Source organism: Centroberyx gerrardi, chromosome 9, assembly GCF_048128805.1.
Source record: "Centroberyx gerrardi isolate f3 chromosome 9, fCenGer3.hap1.cur.20231027, whole genome shotgun sequence".
NCBI classification, from domain to species: domain Eukaryota; kingdom Metazoa; phylum Chordata; class Actinopteri; order Beryciformes; family Berycidae; genus Centroberyx; species Centroberyx gerrardi.
The window spans coordinates 21255801-21271884 of NC_136005.1; the positions used below are offsets into that span (position 1 = coordinate 21255801).

The 16084-nt window shown below is 44.2% G+C and overlaps 2 protein-coding genes across 4 annotated transcripts; one reads left to right on the top strand and one right to left on the bottom strand.

Annotated features, from left to right (window-relative positions):
* Positions 1–336: 336 nt before the first annotated feature.
* On the top strand, positions 337–10159 carry eef1db (eukaryotic translation elongation factor 1 delta b (guanine nucleotide exchange protein)). Of its 3 annotated transcripts, none has more exons than XM_078285692.1 (9): positions 415–456; positions 5781–5898; positions 6381–6452; positions 7629–7691; positions 8172–8256; positions 8533–8645; positions 8799–9008; positions 9164–9358; positions 10027–10159. In XM_078285692.1, the coding sequence occupies exons 2-9, from the start codon at positions 5785–5787 to the stop codon at positions 10063–10065; spliced, it is 891 nt and encodes a 296-aa protein (XP_078141818.1). In that variant the 5' UTR covers positions 415–456; positions 5781–5784; the 3' UTR covers positions 10066–10159. The 3 variants fall into 3 exon arrangements, with proteins under 3 accessions (XP_078141817.1, XP_078141818.1, XP_078141819.1); XM_078285693.1 differs by lacking the exon at positions 415–456 and adding an exon at positions 3978–5275; XM_078285691.1 differs by lacking the exon at positions 7629–7691 and having other exon boundaries at positions 337–456.
* Positions 10160–10232: 73 nt separating this feature from the next.
* LOC139921588 (tripartite motif-containing protein 16-like protein) lies at positions 10233–16084 on the bottom strand. The gene is made up of 9 exons (XM_071911866.2): positions 16059–16084; positions 14115–14491; positions 13583–13678; positions 12617–12850; positions 12223–12382; positions 12012–12053; positions 11823–11870; positions 11471–11709; positions 10233–10853 (listed from the first exon to the last, which is right to left on the bottom strand). The coding sequence occupies exons 2-9, from the start codon at positions 14484–14486 to the stop codon at positions 10554–10556; spliced, it is 1491 nt and encodes a 496-aa protein (XP_071767967.2). The 5' UTR covers positions 14487–14491; positions 16059–16084; the 3' UTR covers positions 10233–10553.

A 16084-nucleotide genomic window follows, 5' to 3' on the forward strand; every position in this document is an offset into this window, starting at 1 on the left:
TCTAGTAGAGGGTAAACCCACTTGAACTCAGTTTGCCCCCAATTTATTTGTAAAATTATTTTCCAACCTCGGCTGACAGAAATCTTTATAATGTAAATGAACGTTCATAATATATATCTTTGAAGTGTCAAACTGATGTAGTTATGTGGGGATACAGTCGTTAAGGAAAGCAAAAATAAATTCTCTGAAACTATAATTGATTTTTGTTTATTGGAGGTGGTTATTGCCATATGACCCACCTTTTTATTTACCACTACCTCACTGAAAATAACAATACATGAGATTAGTGTCGGGGTTAACAATCAACATCAATCATCGCTCCCCCTCCCCCATCCTTCAAGTTCACACAACCATTGCTCCTTCCTTCCTTCCTTCCCTTCCTCCTTCCCGTTACCGAATACAGCTGGACGCACACGTTTTATCAACCGGCCCGGTCCGCCACCGACAAACAGAGCAGTAAGTAACGTTAACGTTAACTGACAGCTGGGGTTTCGGTCAGTGGATTTGGGGGGAATTTATTTCAAGGCAGGCTGGCATATTATCTTATACTTCATGCTTAGGAGGGACAGACAGCAGTGAATCAGAAGGCTAACGTCTGCTAGCTGAAGCTAGCAATCGGCAAGCTAAATCGAGGCAGCTAGCTAACGTTGGCCAGAGCTGAGCCATGCCGGCTTCACTGGCCGGCTGTGCTTCCTTGACAATTCATATAAATGACAAATTGGAAACGAATACTTTGGTGTCAGGTGTTAAAGTAATCGTTGCTATTCGTCACGCAACGTCAACCAACTAGATAATGACGAGTATTTATGACAGGACTCGCTTCGGGGTGATGTAAAATGGCTAATGTTAAGGTTAGCAGCCTTTTGATGATGACAGCGCTACTGGGGCCATGAAGGGCCATTCCCTTACCAGTCAGCATCTTACATTACATTTCCCCATTCCTATGATTAGTTTGATCATCAGTCAAGGTATTCCTTTAATTTCAAGTGAAAATACATCCTTATACAGGCTTTGGATGTGTTAATCTCTGTGATCTTGGACTTTTAATGGCTTAGTAGTTAAGAGACAATCCTTGACTTGAATGACATTTGCTCAGCCGCCGTGTTGGTAAGCATCCGCCCTGCTAAAGTGTCCTTGAGCAAATCACTGACTCCCTACCCTGCTGCACTGTAGCTGACCCTGAGCTTAAGTATCACATTATTGTTTAGTACAGTGGCTCTCAACGTGGGGTCCGGCGATCACCAGGGGTCCTTGAGGGGGTTCCAGGGGGTCCCCGGCAAATTGATGAATTGTTAAACCATTATTTCATTTACCAGAAGTTAACACAGTTAGAGAATGTAGAAGAATGACTGTTTTGGTCATAGTCTCACTGTTATCTCTCTACCTACAATACAGATAGTCATGGAATTCTGGACAAAATCATATCTAACAATATAAAATATTCTCAGATTTGGTTCCAAGAGGCAAAATCTCATCAAATGGGGGTCTGTGGCTCTAATGTGGACTGAATTGGGGTCCTTGATATGAAAAAGGTTGAGAATCACTGGTTTAGTAAATGGTCTCTGATTGCATCAACCAGCAGCATTCATAGCTACTCCTTTGACACCAACCAGGAGACCAGATTGTGGACTCCATGGTAATAGGTTATCCAAGGCGAATTCCCCAGGTTATAATAAGGGTACACTTTCTGATCAGCACCATGAAATAAAACTAGAGTAAACCCTCAGTATGGTTATCAAGTCATTACACCATACAGTTGTCAATAGTGCATCTCCAAAAGGGTGCATCCCAGAGCTCCAGACATCGCTCCTCCTGTCCCCCACTTCCACCACCTCTCCTCTGTGACCGGCAAGCTGATGTTCGTGCTGCCATGTTGCTTGCTGTCCCAATGTTGGAGGACATGAGAAAAGGAGTTCCTGAAGACTCCCTTGGGGGTGGGGCGCTCACTGTGGCCACACCCAGAATATGACAATGACAAAACTTGTAATTAACATGGCAGGGGAATTTCCAGTTCATAAATGTGAGTATAATGATTAACGTAACTTGCAGTTAACGTTAAAGTCAGTGCTATTTTCTGACTTGTAACTTTTACTACTTAACGTCAACATCTTCAGGTCAGTGTGCCTGCATTGCATCAAAATTCTGATTGGCTATAAGGCGTATTGAGAGCTTGGGCTATGTCATCTATGATAGGGCCACTTCATCAATAGGAGACATCCATTTTTGATGATGGAGTAGCAAATGGCCTCTAATTTCCCCTCGCTCCCTCTCCTCCATTGCCCTCCTCGTCTCCTCCAAGTTACTTTGTGTAGGAGGGGAGGAAAGGAGTAGTGGAAAAAGCTTCGGGATGCACCCAAGGTGTTGCTTGATGACCTCACATATAATTGGAGCCTTGGAGGATGGCGAATAAAAAAGTTTGTACGTTTTTCCGTGTTTGCCATCATCCAAGACCAAAGGAGTAACCATGTGAATTCTGTTTGGGAGTTGATTTCCACATTAATGTATTAGCCAGGTTAATTATTTTTGAGAAATCTTTAACACACAGCTTCTTTCCTCTCATCTTGCTCTCAGAATTGGACAAGTGAGTATTCTTCATGACATCGACTTGTAATTGGGTTTGGGTTTCATGTTGCTCACTTTTTACATAGTTGTATTTCCAGTGTAGTTTTAATTTATTTTGCAAGGTGGTGATTGTTTAATTTCTTTCTCAATGGCTTGCGGCTAAATGGATGAAAGGAACGTGTTGAGCATTTGACTTTGATACTAGTTTGATTTCAACACTTTTACCAAGGAAGGTGAGTCAAAGGCTTGATAAATATATGTAATGAACAGCAGGAAATGACTTCCTGGACCTGTGCCCAAATCCATTTCAGTTGTTTGATACGGTTGTATCAAAATGACTAACCTCCACATGGTGAAACATTTAGGGAATGCATTTCCTGTATCACAGCAGAACACTGTTCAGTCTTACAAACGCATGCTTGGCTTAATGTATGATTTTGCTGTCAAGGACAGAGCAAAACCTCTGAATACTTAATGAATTATAGTTTGGTTTTCTTGTTTGAGCATGTCAGTGCTGTTATCACAAATCCATCCATGCCAGCTTATTTGTTGTTTGTGCTATTTCATTTTATGTGAAGCATTTTGTAAACTGTTTATAGATAAATACATAAAGTTAATTATTATTCATTTCCTAAATCTTCCAAAATGTTGCTTTTTACTCCTCATATCCAAACTTTGTTTGCATGCTTCATTTTTTTACCAATGTACTTTTAGCTCAGACATCATGTAAACGATATTGATTACAGTTTGTTAGCATTATTCTTGCAACCTGTCAGTGTCCAAGTGGCACAAGCGGTAAACCCAAATCCTGTTTTTACAAAAAAAATCTTTTATATATGCACTTGTCTACTTATTTTTGTTTGTTTGCTCACTTATTTTGTAAGCCATCGTGTAAGTGGGAAGATGAACTCAAGGGCTCAGCACTTTGCATTTTTGGCTTCACCTCAGACAATTTTCTGCATCCGCATTGGGCATTTAGAATGAAAAGCATCCAGACCAGAGTTCATTTTCCCTTACTACCTTGTTTTCTTGAGACTGCTTTAGCAACCTGAGTGAGCTTAGCAATGGATATTGTCCTAACTTTGGAATGAGCATTTAAATGTTTTCTGTGGATGGTACATAAACCAGTCGATTCCATTCATTGAACATTTTAGCTAAAGCTCATCTGCATGGGGTTTGTCCAGTTTGCTGCATGCTACTTGTGTTCCCCAGGGATTGATTTGTAGACTCTCTGCACTGTAGGGTATGATCCCCGAAACAACTCTTTGACAAAGCAGTTATTCTCTAACTGATTAACTGACATCAGTTCTAGCACTGAGTCTCATCGATCAATCCCTTTTTTGTCTAATTGTCTGTAAACCTGTTTGCCTCTGTAACTAATCCAAGAGCCTATCCCTGTTATTCTCTTGTTTTTCTGCAACGGATCAAAGATGATGCCTCAGAAGATCCCCCAGTGCTCTGCAGTGGATCAGTCGGAGCACGATCTACCGCCCAGCCATTGTCAGGTGGACCGTTCCACCGATGTAGCGGTGGGAGGTAGGAACAAGGCTGACTCAGGCCAGAGAAATGGAGAGACGGCGTCATCCTCCCCAGAGAGTGGCAGCTTAAATGGAGACGGGAAGCGCAGTGGGAAAAGCCGCCGCCGTCGGAAACGTGTGTCAAATCCTGAGAGCCGCCTTGAGGGGAAGGTCGAAGGCAAAGTAAAGAATGTAGAGAAACCAAACCAGGGGACCAGCCAACCACCGGACCCCTGCGCAGTTCTGCTTGGCCTGAAGTCAGACTGTGCCTCTGTGTGGTTTGAGCGCAGCATCTATGAGCAAGCTGAGAGCCTGTACCAGTGCTGGCTGGCACGCTCTTCCAATGGGACCACCCAGCCGAACAGGTCACCTCCAGCCCGAGAGAACCGCCCCACCTCTCTGTCCTCCATGTCTCCCTCTCCCTCACGACCGGCATGCAGCCATGCCGATCAGGTGGCTTGTCACCATGTGGTACAGGCAGTGTGGGTGAACAAAGCAACCTTCGACCAAGCAGAGCGCCGCTTCGTTGAAGAATCCGTACAGCCGTCCATTCCAAACTCCCTGGACCTCCCATCTCCGCCTAACCGTCCAATCGCACCCGCAACACCTGATGAGGGATATCAGTCTCTAGCCCCAACTCCCGCAACCCCTATCCAGCAAGCAGCCGCCACACCAACCACTCGTCAGCCGATTAACGGACTGCCCCGCATCCCAGTGGAGCTGCTCAGAGATGTGTGGCTGGAGAAACCCCTGTATGACCGTGCCGAGGCAGCCTTCTACCAGAATCTCTATGGTAACAATTCCTCCAAACGGGCCAACTCTCCCTCCACCTCCAGAAGCAGTGATCATCCTCAAAGCCTTGTAGAAGAGGAGGAAGAAGAGGAGGAGGAGGAGGTGGTGGTGGAGGAAACACGGGTGGTCGCGCAGGGCAAGGCAGACGTCTTCCACGCCCTGCACCCTATCCAGGAGGAAGAGGAGCCGGCCGAGGTCCCAGAGGAGGAAGAAGCGTCTGTGGCGGGAGTCTGCTACTTCCTTCACCCAGACAGCGAGCGGGTGTGGCTGGACAAGTGGCGCTACGATGCCGCAGAGAGCCGTTTCCGTGGTCACTGTGGGGCTGAAGCCGTGGTGGTGCAGGGGGCTCGGGGGCCAGACGCTGAGGCCTCGTCAGGTGCCTCCACCAGGCCACTGAGGGACAAGTATGACCCAGCCCAGGAGAATGGAGCCACCCCAAGCGTTTCAGTTCCTCTTTATGCTTTCAGTGTTATTTTATGTCTTTTTGTGTTGATTTCTTTTTTTTGGTTTGTTTGTTTTTTGAAAGTGATCTCTTTGATGATTTGTTTTTCCTTGCTTGTCTTTTTTTCACCTCTTGTTTTATTCCTCTGGTCTATTTTATAATTTTCATGCATGATTTGTTGTTTTTTTGTTCTGTGAAATTTTCTCTTGAGTTACTCTTTTTTTTTTTTAAAGAATTGCGTTGGGGTGGTCTGACTGTGGGGAGAATAGATAAAATAAAAGAATACATACATTGGGCCATAAAATGATCTGAGACATTATAGCTAAGAAAGAAAGAATTGTGGATAGAGGGTTTTTTTTTTTTTTTTTGGCTATTATTCTTATTAGTAGTAGTAATGGTAATTTTCTAACCTACTGTGTCCTTTTCATATATCCCTCTGTTGTCCTCCCTCGCTCTCTCCTCTGTAGCACCATGAGTGCAGTAGACTTCCTGGCCCAGGAGAAGATCTGGTTTGATAAACCTCGCTATGATGAGGCAGAGAGACGCTTCTATGAGCACATTAATGGCTCTTCACAATCACCACAGGTATCCACACTGTCCTAGCAGTTCTACCTATCCTTTGCTTTAAGTTGTCGCATCTCCCATCTGAAGCCATTTTGCTTCCCTCCTTGTAAGTACTTAATGCAACTCATGTAGGGACACAAAATGGCTATAGTTACACTCGTCATTTCAGTGCAGCTTTTATCATCCAACCATGGCAGGTTACATTAAATGATACATAAGGAGGTACCGAGTCATGTACACAAGATTTAAAGAATACAGCCACAGGAAATGCATTACAGCCATTTTCAGGCCAAGACTTGCAGTGATGTGATGTCATAAAATCTGATTTTAGGAATCAGGTCTCAAAAATGCCATAGGAATTACAAGTGTAACTATGGCGCGAGGCAAAGCAACTCATTGAGTGTATGGATTCTCTTGAGATTCCAGTTTTGGTGAAAATGCCTTTTCAAAAGAAAGGATGGACAAATATAAACAATGGCTTCTATCTGCTTGTATTCTTTAAGGATTTAGGGGCTAACAGCATTCTGCAAGACATTGCTCGGGCCCGGGAGAACATCCAGAAGTCTCTAGCAGGAGTAAGTATTATTCTATAGGCTATGCACAGTATCTGCCTCTTGTCCAACATGATTTATTTATACTCCAGTGAATGTAGACTGAATGATCAGTTTAAAACACTGGACACAGAGACTCACACAAACACATGCTCTGAATCCCCCATCTGTTTTGATCTTATATGCTATGCAGTTGGTGCTACGTGTCATTGTGACATTCTTTAAACGGGGTGCTTTTACTTTGACCTTTCATACCTGCAGCAGATAAGAGCCTCTCTGTAGAGTAGTTCTGGTTATCGCTGAGAACAACTGCAGCATATGGGTGAGCATGTAATTTGTACGTGCTTGGGAAATTGCTTGACAGATTTATCTTTTTGTTTTCTGACTGGTAGTGCTGTGTCATTTCCTTGTTGCCGGTAGGGTGAAAGAACTTGTTTTGGATACTGATTTTTATTGAGCTAGTGGCTACGTGTTCAGCTCAAGCCATTAATAAAATGAACAAACGTGTACTCTGTAATGAGACACACGTGTGAAGGTATTATTGTAGCAAAACACCTGAGAACTTGCATGTTGGAATTTACACTCATAGAAAATATTGACACTTCTGTGGTTTTTAAATTTGAATTCACAGAAAGGATTTACAAATGTGCAAGCCAATATTTGAATGAATGGAATACAAGCTGCAAGATTGTAACATATGTGCAACAGCAGATTAGAGGAGTTGTAATCACTGAGTTGTATTATATCCTCAAAAAATATATTGAAGAAAAAAATAGCAAATAAGTTAGCAGTTTGCAGCTTCTATTCCATTCATTCAAATGTTGACTTCCACATTTGTGAATCTTTCCAGTGAATTCAAATTTAGGACACAGGTGTGTGTTCAGATGTTAATTTCCAGTATGCAAGTTATCAGGTGTTTTGCTACAATAATACCTTCATACGGATGTGTGAGTGGATGTAAGCGAACATCTGCTTTTAGCTTGATCTCTTCCATAACCTCCCGACTCTACATTGATTCCTTGCTTGCCTTGGGTAATGCTGTCTCTTCTAGGCTCCTCAGTAGCATTCCTTCATTTTAAAACCCCCTCTGCATGTCGTTCATTCAATTCTGTTCCTCCTTCCCTCCCTTTCCCCCTTTTCCCTGGTTTTTCTTTTCCATGCCTGAAATCCCCCCCCCCCCCCCCCCCCCCCCCCTCCCAGCTGAAGACTACGCTGTTTAACAGAGGGTCTGGTCAACCTTCCCTGAACCACCAATCCCAGCTCGTAAGTGCCCCTCCCACCCATCTTGTGTGTGGCTGGAACCACTTCTGGCAAGAACAACGGGGCTCTCTCACATTGCCCTCTCTGTGGACCTAGCTGACATCCACACTCAGTTGCTCAGAATTCCGCCTTTAGTCGGCTTATTAGTGGCATTATTGCCATTTGGAAAGATGTAGGCTAATCAGTGTGGACTATGGCAGACATGGACCCCATCCAAGTAGCCGCCTTTCAACGTTCACCTCTTTGCACTTGTCTCTATCAGGGTCCAACCATGGCTACTGTATTTCTGCTGCCAGTCTGGCTGTAGATGCTGGTGAGATGGACGTTGGTTGTGTGTTGTTGCGTGTTCACATGTATGGGGGTCTGCTTTCTAGGTTTGGTTTGAAGAGTGAACTAATATTTTGGATTGGCCACTAGATGTCACTCCCTCTCTTAATTGTGCAGACTTGTCACTCTCCACTGTCTTTTCTATTTGCTATGCAGAGTACCAGCAGTGGGGCAGGCGATCAAGGGGAACTCGTATCTCGCATCAAGAGCCTGGAGCTTGAGAACCACAGCCTACACAAAGGTGGGTTTTTGTGTGTGGTCTTCAATCAGATATCAATCCATTTTGCTTTCTATTTTTATACCACCATGTTGTTTCTGTTACTTAGATTTTGTCTCACCTCCACTGGCTATCTTCTTTTATTGAGAAGATGGTTATTTGCATATCTAATGTTAAAGACTATCTGCTTCTGTTTTATCACTGTGCAAATACACTAAACCAAATCACAATTCAGGATCCCTTCAGTGGATTTCCTAGACTTTTTGAACCTGGTTGACTCCTCTCGTTCTGTTTGCTTAGTGGTGGACGACTTAAGGTCAGCACTTTCCAAACTGGAATGTCGGGTAGCAGTTCTGGAGAAATCCCCTGCTGCCGCAACCCCAGCCCCAGCTCCTGCAGCCCCCTACACAAATGTGAGTCTCTTCCCTCTTCAGCACGCAGGACAATCCTGTAATCACTCTTTAAGTCATCATCCTGTGTCGGGGTTCTACAGTGCTGCCATTTTAGCAGCATAACGTCAGAGAGAGGGAGTGAGCGACTAACGTTATCTTCGTTAATTTGTTCAGGGCACTCCTGCTCAGCAAAAGAAGACCAGCGCCCCAGTTAAAGAGGAGGAAGACGAGGAGGATGACGATGATATTGACCTGTTTGGTAGTGACGATGAAGATCCAGAAGCAGAACGAATCAAAGAGCAGAGGTTGAAAGAGTATGCAGAGAGGAAGGCCAAGAAACCCGCCCTCATCGCCAAGTCCTCAATCTTATTGGACGTCAAGCCTGTATGTCACAGTCTATTCACTTGTTAAGCATTGTCATTGTTTATACAGCAGCCTAAAACACAACACGCGCACATTGAGTTCTGAGATCATTTGACAGTAGCTTTTACCCTTTCATCTTGTACTTTATCCCTCACCCTCCTCCCCTCCCCTTTCAGTGGGACGATGAAACTGACATGGCGAAGCTGGAGGAGTGTGTGCGCTCGGTGCAGGCTGACGGCCTGTTATGGGGCACGTCCAAGCTGGTTCCTGTGGGCTACGGCATCAAGAAGCTACAGATTGCATGTGTGGTGGAGGATGACAAGGTGGGAACAGACATGTTGGAAGAGGAGATCACCAAGTTTGAGGACTATGTGAGTACAAAGATGGTGTGCTGTTGTGCCGTAGTCTTATCACATATTTGGTGAGTGTTTTTTGTAAAGGTCCCACACCATGCCACAGACCAGTTGAGCAAGAGAGACCCCTTTTACACCTGGCATTGTGTGTGTGATGTGATTGTGTTATGATAGAATAAAAATGTGGTGTTAACTCTCAAATTTACTTAACTATTAGGAACTATGTTTTGTTTACCATGTTTTGAAAGACGAATCAGATTTCTATGTGTATTCTGGGGACACTTCAATTTGAGTTGTAAACAATCCAGCTAAATCATTCCAGACCATGGATGTCAAACCATGTGCCATTGAGGGCGAGAGTATGCAGGTTTTGACTCCAGCCTAACGCTACACCAGCTGATTTGAAGGTCTGCTAACTGGTGAAATCACCTGGGTTAGTCTTTGGTTGAAATGAAAACCCGCACACTCTCGGCCCTCCATGGCAGATGGTTTGACACCCCGGGTCTAGACACAATCTACATACAAGTTGCATGCTAATGTCAGATGTGAAGGTGGCCATAGAATACCAGTCACCTACAGATGCACAGTCCCAGAATATCCTTGCAGATACGGTGTTAAATTACAATCTTGGCGTGGACTCTTGGTCTGTAATCTCATGCAAGTTATTCCCTCTTGCTCTATTTCAGGTCCAGAGTGTTGACGTAGCTGCTTTCAACAAGATCTGATTCAAGCATGTCTTGTCCCATTCTGTCCACACTCCTTTTCTCTGCTGATTGTGTCAAACGGTTAATAATAATAAAAACAAGCTCTTGCACTAAAGCCCTGTCTCCTGAATCTAAAAATATTGAATGTGAAGTAAAAGGAATAGAGGAAACCAATTTAGTGTTGGCTTCAGATTTTAATATTTGCTATGAATAGAAGACGTCTGTTTGGTCACAGAGGTATTTATAGGCTGAATATATGCATTTTGTCATACATTTGAAAACAAATGGTGAATAACAAGGCACATCAGTCAGTGAGGTTTAAAGTGTTGCATGCCCAAAGTGCATTGTTTACCAAGCTGTATTGAGAAACCATATCTAGCTAGCTATAAAGGGATACGCATGCTATAGTGGCAAAGTACAGTCCTATACCTGAGTAACATGCAAAACTACAAATAGTTCTGACCTACTAAATTATAACGTTAAAAGGTATGCTGACTTCCTGTGTTCTGTCAGCTCATGGAACAGAAGGTGATGCTAGATTTAGCTCCCAGCCACACTGCAGGATAGAGGGGCTGGGTGAAGGTGGTCTCAACCCTGTGCAGGAGGTGGACTCTTCCAGATGTCACAGTGTAGAAACAAAGCAGCCCCGCCCCATGGTCCAGAAACACCCCTATCCTGCGGGACACCGTGCTGCGGGGCACCACCACAGGCTGCGGCTCATTTCCATGGCAGAACATGAAGGACGACGCGCTACAGAGAAGGCTCCACGAGATAGAGTTGTGTCCCAGCCTGCAGTCATTGGCTGATCCCTGAGGATGGGATCAAACAGATTAATAACAAATCGATAATCTGATAAAATATCAACAAAGCCTTAATTTCAAGGAAGTCTGATGGGAGACGCTTATAGGACTTTACAAATAATGCTGCTCCGACTGACCCATGAATGGCCATGAATAGCATTTAATTTTCTCTCCAATAATGCTTCCAGTGATTTTATACATTTTTTTGGCAGTCGGCATCAGACACACCAGTTAAATAACCTAGTTATTTTTGCTTTTGGGGTTGTGTTTTAGAAGTCACTAAAATTACAGGTAGTCTATAGCAAACCTTGACACAGTGGTCATGGTACAGTATTGTGACTTGTTGATCCTAATAGCATTCCACATGATTCAACCAAAATTCATAAAAATTGGGCCTGTAGATTTCAAAGATATTGCGTGTGCCAAACTCACAGAGACCGATCCTAAATCCCCTTCCCATTTCATAGTTGTGGAAGACAATGATCATAACCATGTAAACCAGTAGTTCTCAACCATGTACCACCGTGACCCACCTGATTTCACCAATTAGTTCCCTGCTCTCTGGTTGAAGGCACATGGTTGAAAACCAATGGATGCACGCAAGTGTGTAAACCTGACAGAATCACCTTCCTAGCAATGCTCTCGTAGCTGAGCCCCAGTGCCACCTGGAGGCCCTCCCACTCGGCCTCCCAGTAACTGTGGCCCTCTAGACCCTCGCGGCACAGCGCCTGGCCCCAAGTATCGAAGCGGTCAGGATGGTCTGGGTACTGCTGTAGTCCTCCAGTTCGACTGACCACGCGGTTCCTTTCAGTCAGCACGAGCTCCCTGTGCACCGTGAATGGGTCCAACGACAGAGGAGAGAAAACTGCAGGGCAAAGGAAGGGCAGACTCAATAAAAGTGTGTGTGCATGCCCACATGTGGAAGAGGGACTGCTTGTATAGTGGCTCTTTAGACTGGCAGAGATCAGTGTTACTCACAGTGAAGGAGCTCATCTCTGTTGTCCAAAGCAGCAGCATATGCAGCATCTATCATTGCAGAAATGTGTGGAAAAAAATATTTACAGAAAGGTGTGGTTGAAAATATCTCAATAATTGCCAAAAAAGTGTTACACTGACAGGTGACATACAACTGCTCATGTATTATTGCTTGTGGAGCAAGATACTTACCTGGGCTGGGCTTGGCTACCTGCAGAACACTCACATTCTTCACTATGAAAAGAGTAAATCAAACATCCACACACACACACACACACAGTAGGATTAATGTCCAAAACGTGTGCCATTGTTTATAATATCCATTGTATGTATGGTTGGATTGTAGCCATCAACATGAAACTGAAAGAATATGTTACAGTCAGAAAAATGACACCCAACTTACCGGCATGGGTGATACTTGGGAACTCTCTGTGGTACAGGCTCTCTAACTGCTCTTTCAGGTCTGAGACGGCCTTCCTCACAGGCCCAAAGGAGATGTGTGGACTGACAGTCAGGGAGTTGGCTGTTCCTGGACGGGCCGGACCGCGGTACGACTGGCACATCTACCGCAGAGGAAACACAGCAGCACTCCATACTCACACACAAACTGACACAAAGCTGTACATCTTCAGTCGTACTTACCAAGAGAGTTACACTGGACAAGGAAAATGCAAGTGAATAAATAACTCAGTTATAGTTTTAGAACTTTGAATAATAAATTAAAAATATTGAATAGCCATAAGCATGTTGTTTCCATTAGCTGGTTGTTTGACTCAGAAAAGGTTGAGTGTCTTTACCTGTGTAATCAGGCCATGGTCCTGTGTGTGTGAAAGCTTCTCCAGCTCAGCATCTCTCCTCCGCAGCTCCGAGATGTCCTGCTCCAGATGCTGCAGCTGGGCCTCGGCTCGAGTCACTTCTGCCTTCTCCTGAGCCCTGAGGAGTTCCTTTACCTCAGAGCGACGCCGCTCCAAGAACTCCAGCAGCTCTGTGAAGATCTTGCTGCTGTCCTTCACTGCTGCCTTGGCCAAACGCTAGGGGAAACACCAAGCTGTTGATATGTGTGTATCTGTGTGTATCTGTGTGTTTGTGTGTGTGTGTGTGTGTATGGTGGTTTTAGAGTATTAAAGCTAATTTCATCATGGCGTTTAGATTGAGAGTGATTTCATGATGATTGCTTTTATTCGGTAGTTCAAATGAAGCAATATGTAAAATGCTACTTCACACTGGATATCACATTATTATTTAACAAGAGGCACTTGAGCTGCCTAGTGTCCTGCCATAATCACCATGATATATTAAGCATAACCAGTTAAGCTAATGAAGCTATTAATTAAGCGAATGAATGCACTGATTAGCAAATGTGTGGCTATGTCAACATACTTATCTTCACATAACACATGGGTGGTATTAATATGAACTCTATCTTAAAGCATTAACTAGTTATAGTAGTTTAAAGAAAATCAGTTTTTCCTCATTAATATGCAAATATATGCCGCAAGGTGCTCCAAAATCTAATCAGATCATCTACTCTATTGGGGGAACCTGTGGTGTCAATATGAAGTTTCTATAATGTATTGTTCTTGAGTGATTGTGTTCACAAGAATGTGTCTACACAGAGAGAGAGAGACAGACATAATGTCCCCCATACCTGGTAAGCAAGTTGCATAAAGTCGATACGGCCATGCAAACATTCAAAACATAAACAAGTGTAGTTACCCCATAAAGCTAACTGCATCATGAAATACCATTTTACTCCTACTCACAGAGAAGGACTTGAGAGTTTGTTTCAGCTCTTGTAGCTCTGACTCCCTCTCCTTGATTTGCTGTGCGAGCTGTCTCCGTGTGTCCCCCAACAGCCTCTGTAGCAGAGACATTACATGCAATAAAACCTCACGTGTCAGCAAAGTGATACCTCATGGAACCTTGAAGAGAAACTGCCATTTAAGAATCAAACGTGAGTTAAGTCTCCTGCCAGAATAAAAACAGTGGATTACCCTAAAACTAATCCATACCAGTACATGAAATAATCAGCATACATCATGAACAGGGGTTGTCTGACTCTGTAATGTAGGCCAGGTGTGTGGCCCTGAGTTTCAGTTAATAGGGATAGGCAACCGTGTGCTATGGAGGGCTGAGAGTCTGCAGGTTTTCATTCCAACCAATCATTACACCAGGTGATTTCACTGATTAGCTATATCAGCTGCTGTAGTGTTTGGTTGGAATGAAAACCTGCAGACTCTCGGCCCTCCATGGCACACGGTTGCCCACCCCTCGGAGCATGAGAGTTCACCTCACCTCCCCCTCGTTCCTCTCAGGCCGGACTGAGGACACATCAAAAGTGGCGTGCGCAAAGCCTCGGTCCACTGAGGGACCCAATTCTCGGTAGGGAGGGGGGGCGGAGGGGCCGTCACTTAGCCTCACGGTGCCTAGCCTCTCCAGCATCTCTGCCAGGAGGGTGTTCCTGCCCAGTGTAGGCCTGGGACTGAAGGTTGCTCTGCACTGTGGGCAGCTGCAGGCTTGCTGCCCCTGCCGTTGGTCCCAGTAGTCTCTCAAGCAGCTCATGCAGTAGCTGTGGCCGCATGGGATGGTGACTGGATCCTTGAGAATGTCTAGACAGATAGAGCAGCTGAACTGGGCTTGGTCCAAACTGAGAGGGGACTGAGCCATTGTTGCTGGAGAAACAGAGCCACAGAGACAGAAAATACCATTTGTGCAATGCATGGTATGCAGAAGTTAATAATTTTGTCAATTATTACAAGTTCCAAATTTGGCAGTGACACTTCACCAAATGCCTGGCTTTAAAGGGTTCATTAGCTGGGCTTACCTTCCCCCAATGCCACATTCAAGACCACCTAGACTGCCAGACTTTGTTTTTTTTAATAATACATTAGCCCTTTCAAAGCATTTGCGTGATTCTATTCTTAAATATCTATACAATCTATTGACGAAGTCCACTACCTCTGCTGGGACTGATCACTTTCAGAAACATCATGGCAGTCATCAGCAGCAGCATTGCAAATATGGGTGAAATACACTGAATCAGTTGAGGGCCCATAGTACACTGATTTCACTACAGCAGTGCCATCAAGAAGCTAATTCAGGTCAGTCAGTCAGGGCCCTGACACTCCGCTCCTCCATCCTGTCCACTATCAACCAGTCACATTTTACAGCACTGAGCAAATCATTTTCTACATATCCTCTTATGATATTTGGCTCAATCGCCATTGAGCAGTATCCACTTAATAATAGGATGGAAAGGTTTCAGCAAAGTATACAGAATCTGTACTTCTTTAAATACTCACTGATGAATTTCAGGCAGCAACATTTTTCCAAAACAGATGTGGCCTACAGCATTTTAGAGAGAAGCCCCACGGTGTCTTCAGTATCTGACGTGTTGTGCGTAAACGTGCGGCTGTTGGCACATCTGCTGTTTTGGTTATGTATTGGACAGATGTTATAGGTCACAAGTCTGCATAGCATTGGCCAGTTTATGTAAAGGCCTACCGGTGTTGGCTGATTGGTGAAATTTAAACTGTTCATTTTAGTTTTCTGTTGCGGTTGTCCTCTTCTGCATCTGAAGTGTAACTAAGAAAGGTAATCAGTGCCAAGAGGTAGTGGAGATAAGCCCACCAAAACTCAGCTTGCCCATCATTTTATTTGAAGAATAGAATGTACCACTGGTAAACAGAATAGCCAGCTGTATCGAAGGAGAGGAGGAAAAAACAACAAAATAATGATTTGCTGAAAGAATAGGCTAATTGATTTTTGTTTAGCCTGTAGCCTATGATGGTTGTTTACCTTGTGATAACCACCAACTGGAGTTCATGCTGCTACCTATTTTGCTACCTATATTTTCAAACAAAATGTTTTACTCATGTAACAGAAGAGTGTTCAACGACGCCAGAAAGCTTGTCAGAATGGCAAAATTCGGTCTGGACACCTTGCCTAACAATGTGATAGCTAATGGGACAAAGGAGGGAGGGAACGACCCGGGACTTACATCCACGCAGTGTGGTGTCAGTCCCAACGGGGCTAGCTGCTACCTTTATATTCACTGCTCACAAAATACATGACAGATCCAATGCGATATTAGGCCTAAAGCAATGAAACAAACATATATTGCAACAATGTATTGCAACAACACAGTTTGCAGTTAGCAATAGACAACTGCTAACTGCAAACTGTGTTGCAATACATTGTTTTAAAACGTCAAACTGCCACAAACGGTAGCCTACTAACCCGACAGTGCCAGTCCGCTGCCAGCT

Bases quoted from the DNA above. Each gene is read 5' to 3' on its own strand.
- LOC139921588 (XM_071911866.2), bottom strand. From the start codon at position 14,486: ATGGCTCAGTCCCCTCTCAGTTTGGACCAAGCCCAGTTCAGCTGCTCT. The intron at 11,710-11,822 runs GTGAGTAACACT...TTTGCCCTGCAG, and splicing joins CAGAGATGAGCTCCTTCACT to TTTTCTCTCCTCTGTCGTTG. The intron at 10,854-11,470 runs GTGATTCTGTCA...TCCCATCCTCAG, and splicing joins ACGAGAGCATTGCTAGGAAG to GGATCAGCCAATGACTGCAG.
- eef1db (XM_078285693.1), top strand. From the start codon at position 3,993: ATGATGCCTCAGAAGATCCCCCAGTGCTCTGCAGTGGATCAGTCGGAG. The intron at 5,899-6,380 runs GTATCCACACTG...GTATTCTTTAAG, and splicing joins GCTCTTCACAATCACCACAG to GATTTAGGGGCTAACAGCAT. The intron at 9,009-9,163 runs GTATGTCACAGT...CTCCCCTTTCAG, and splicing joins TCTTATTGGACGTCAAGCCT to TGGGACGATGAAACTGACAT.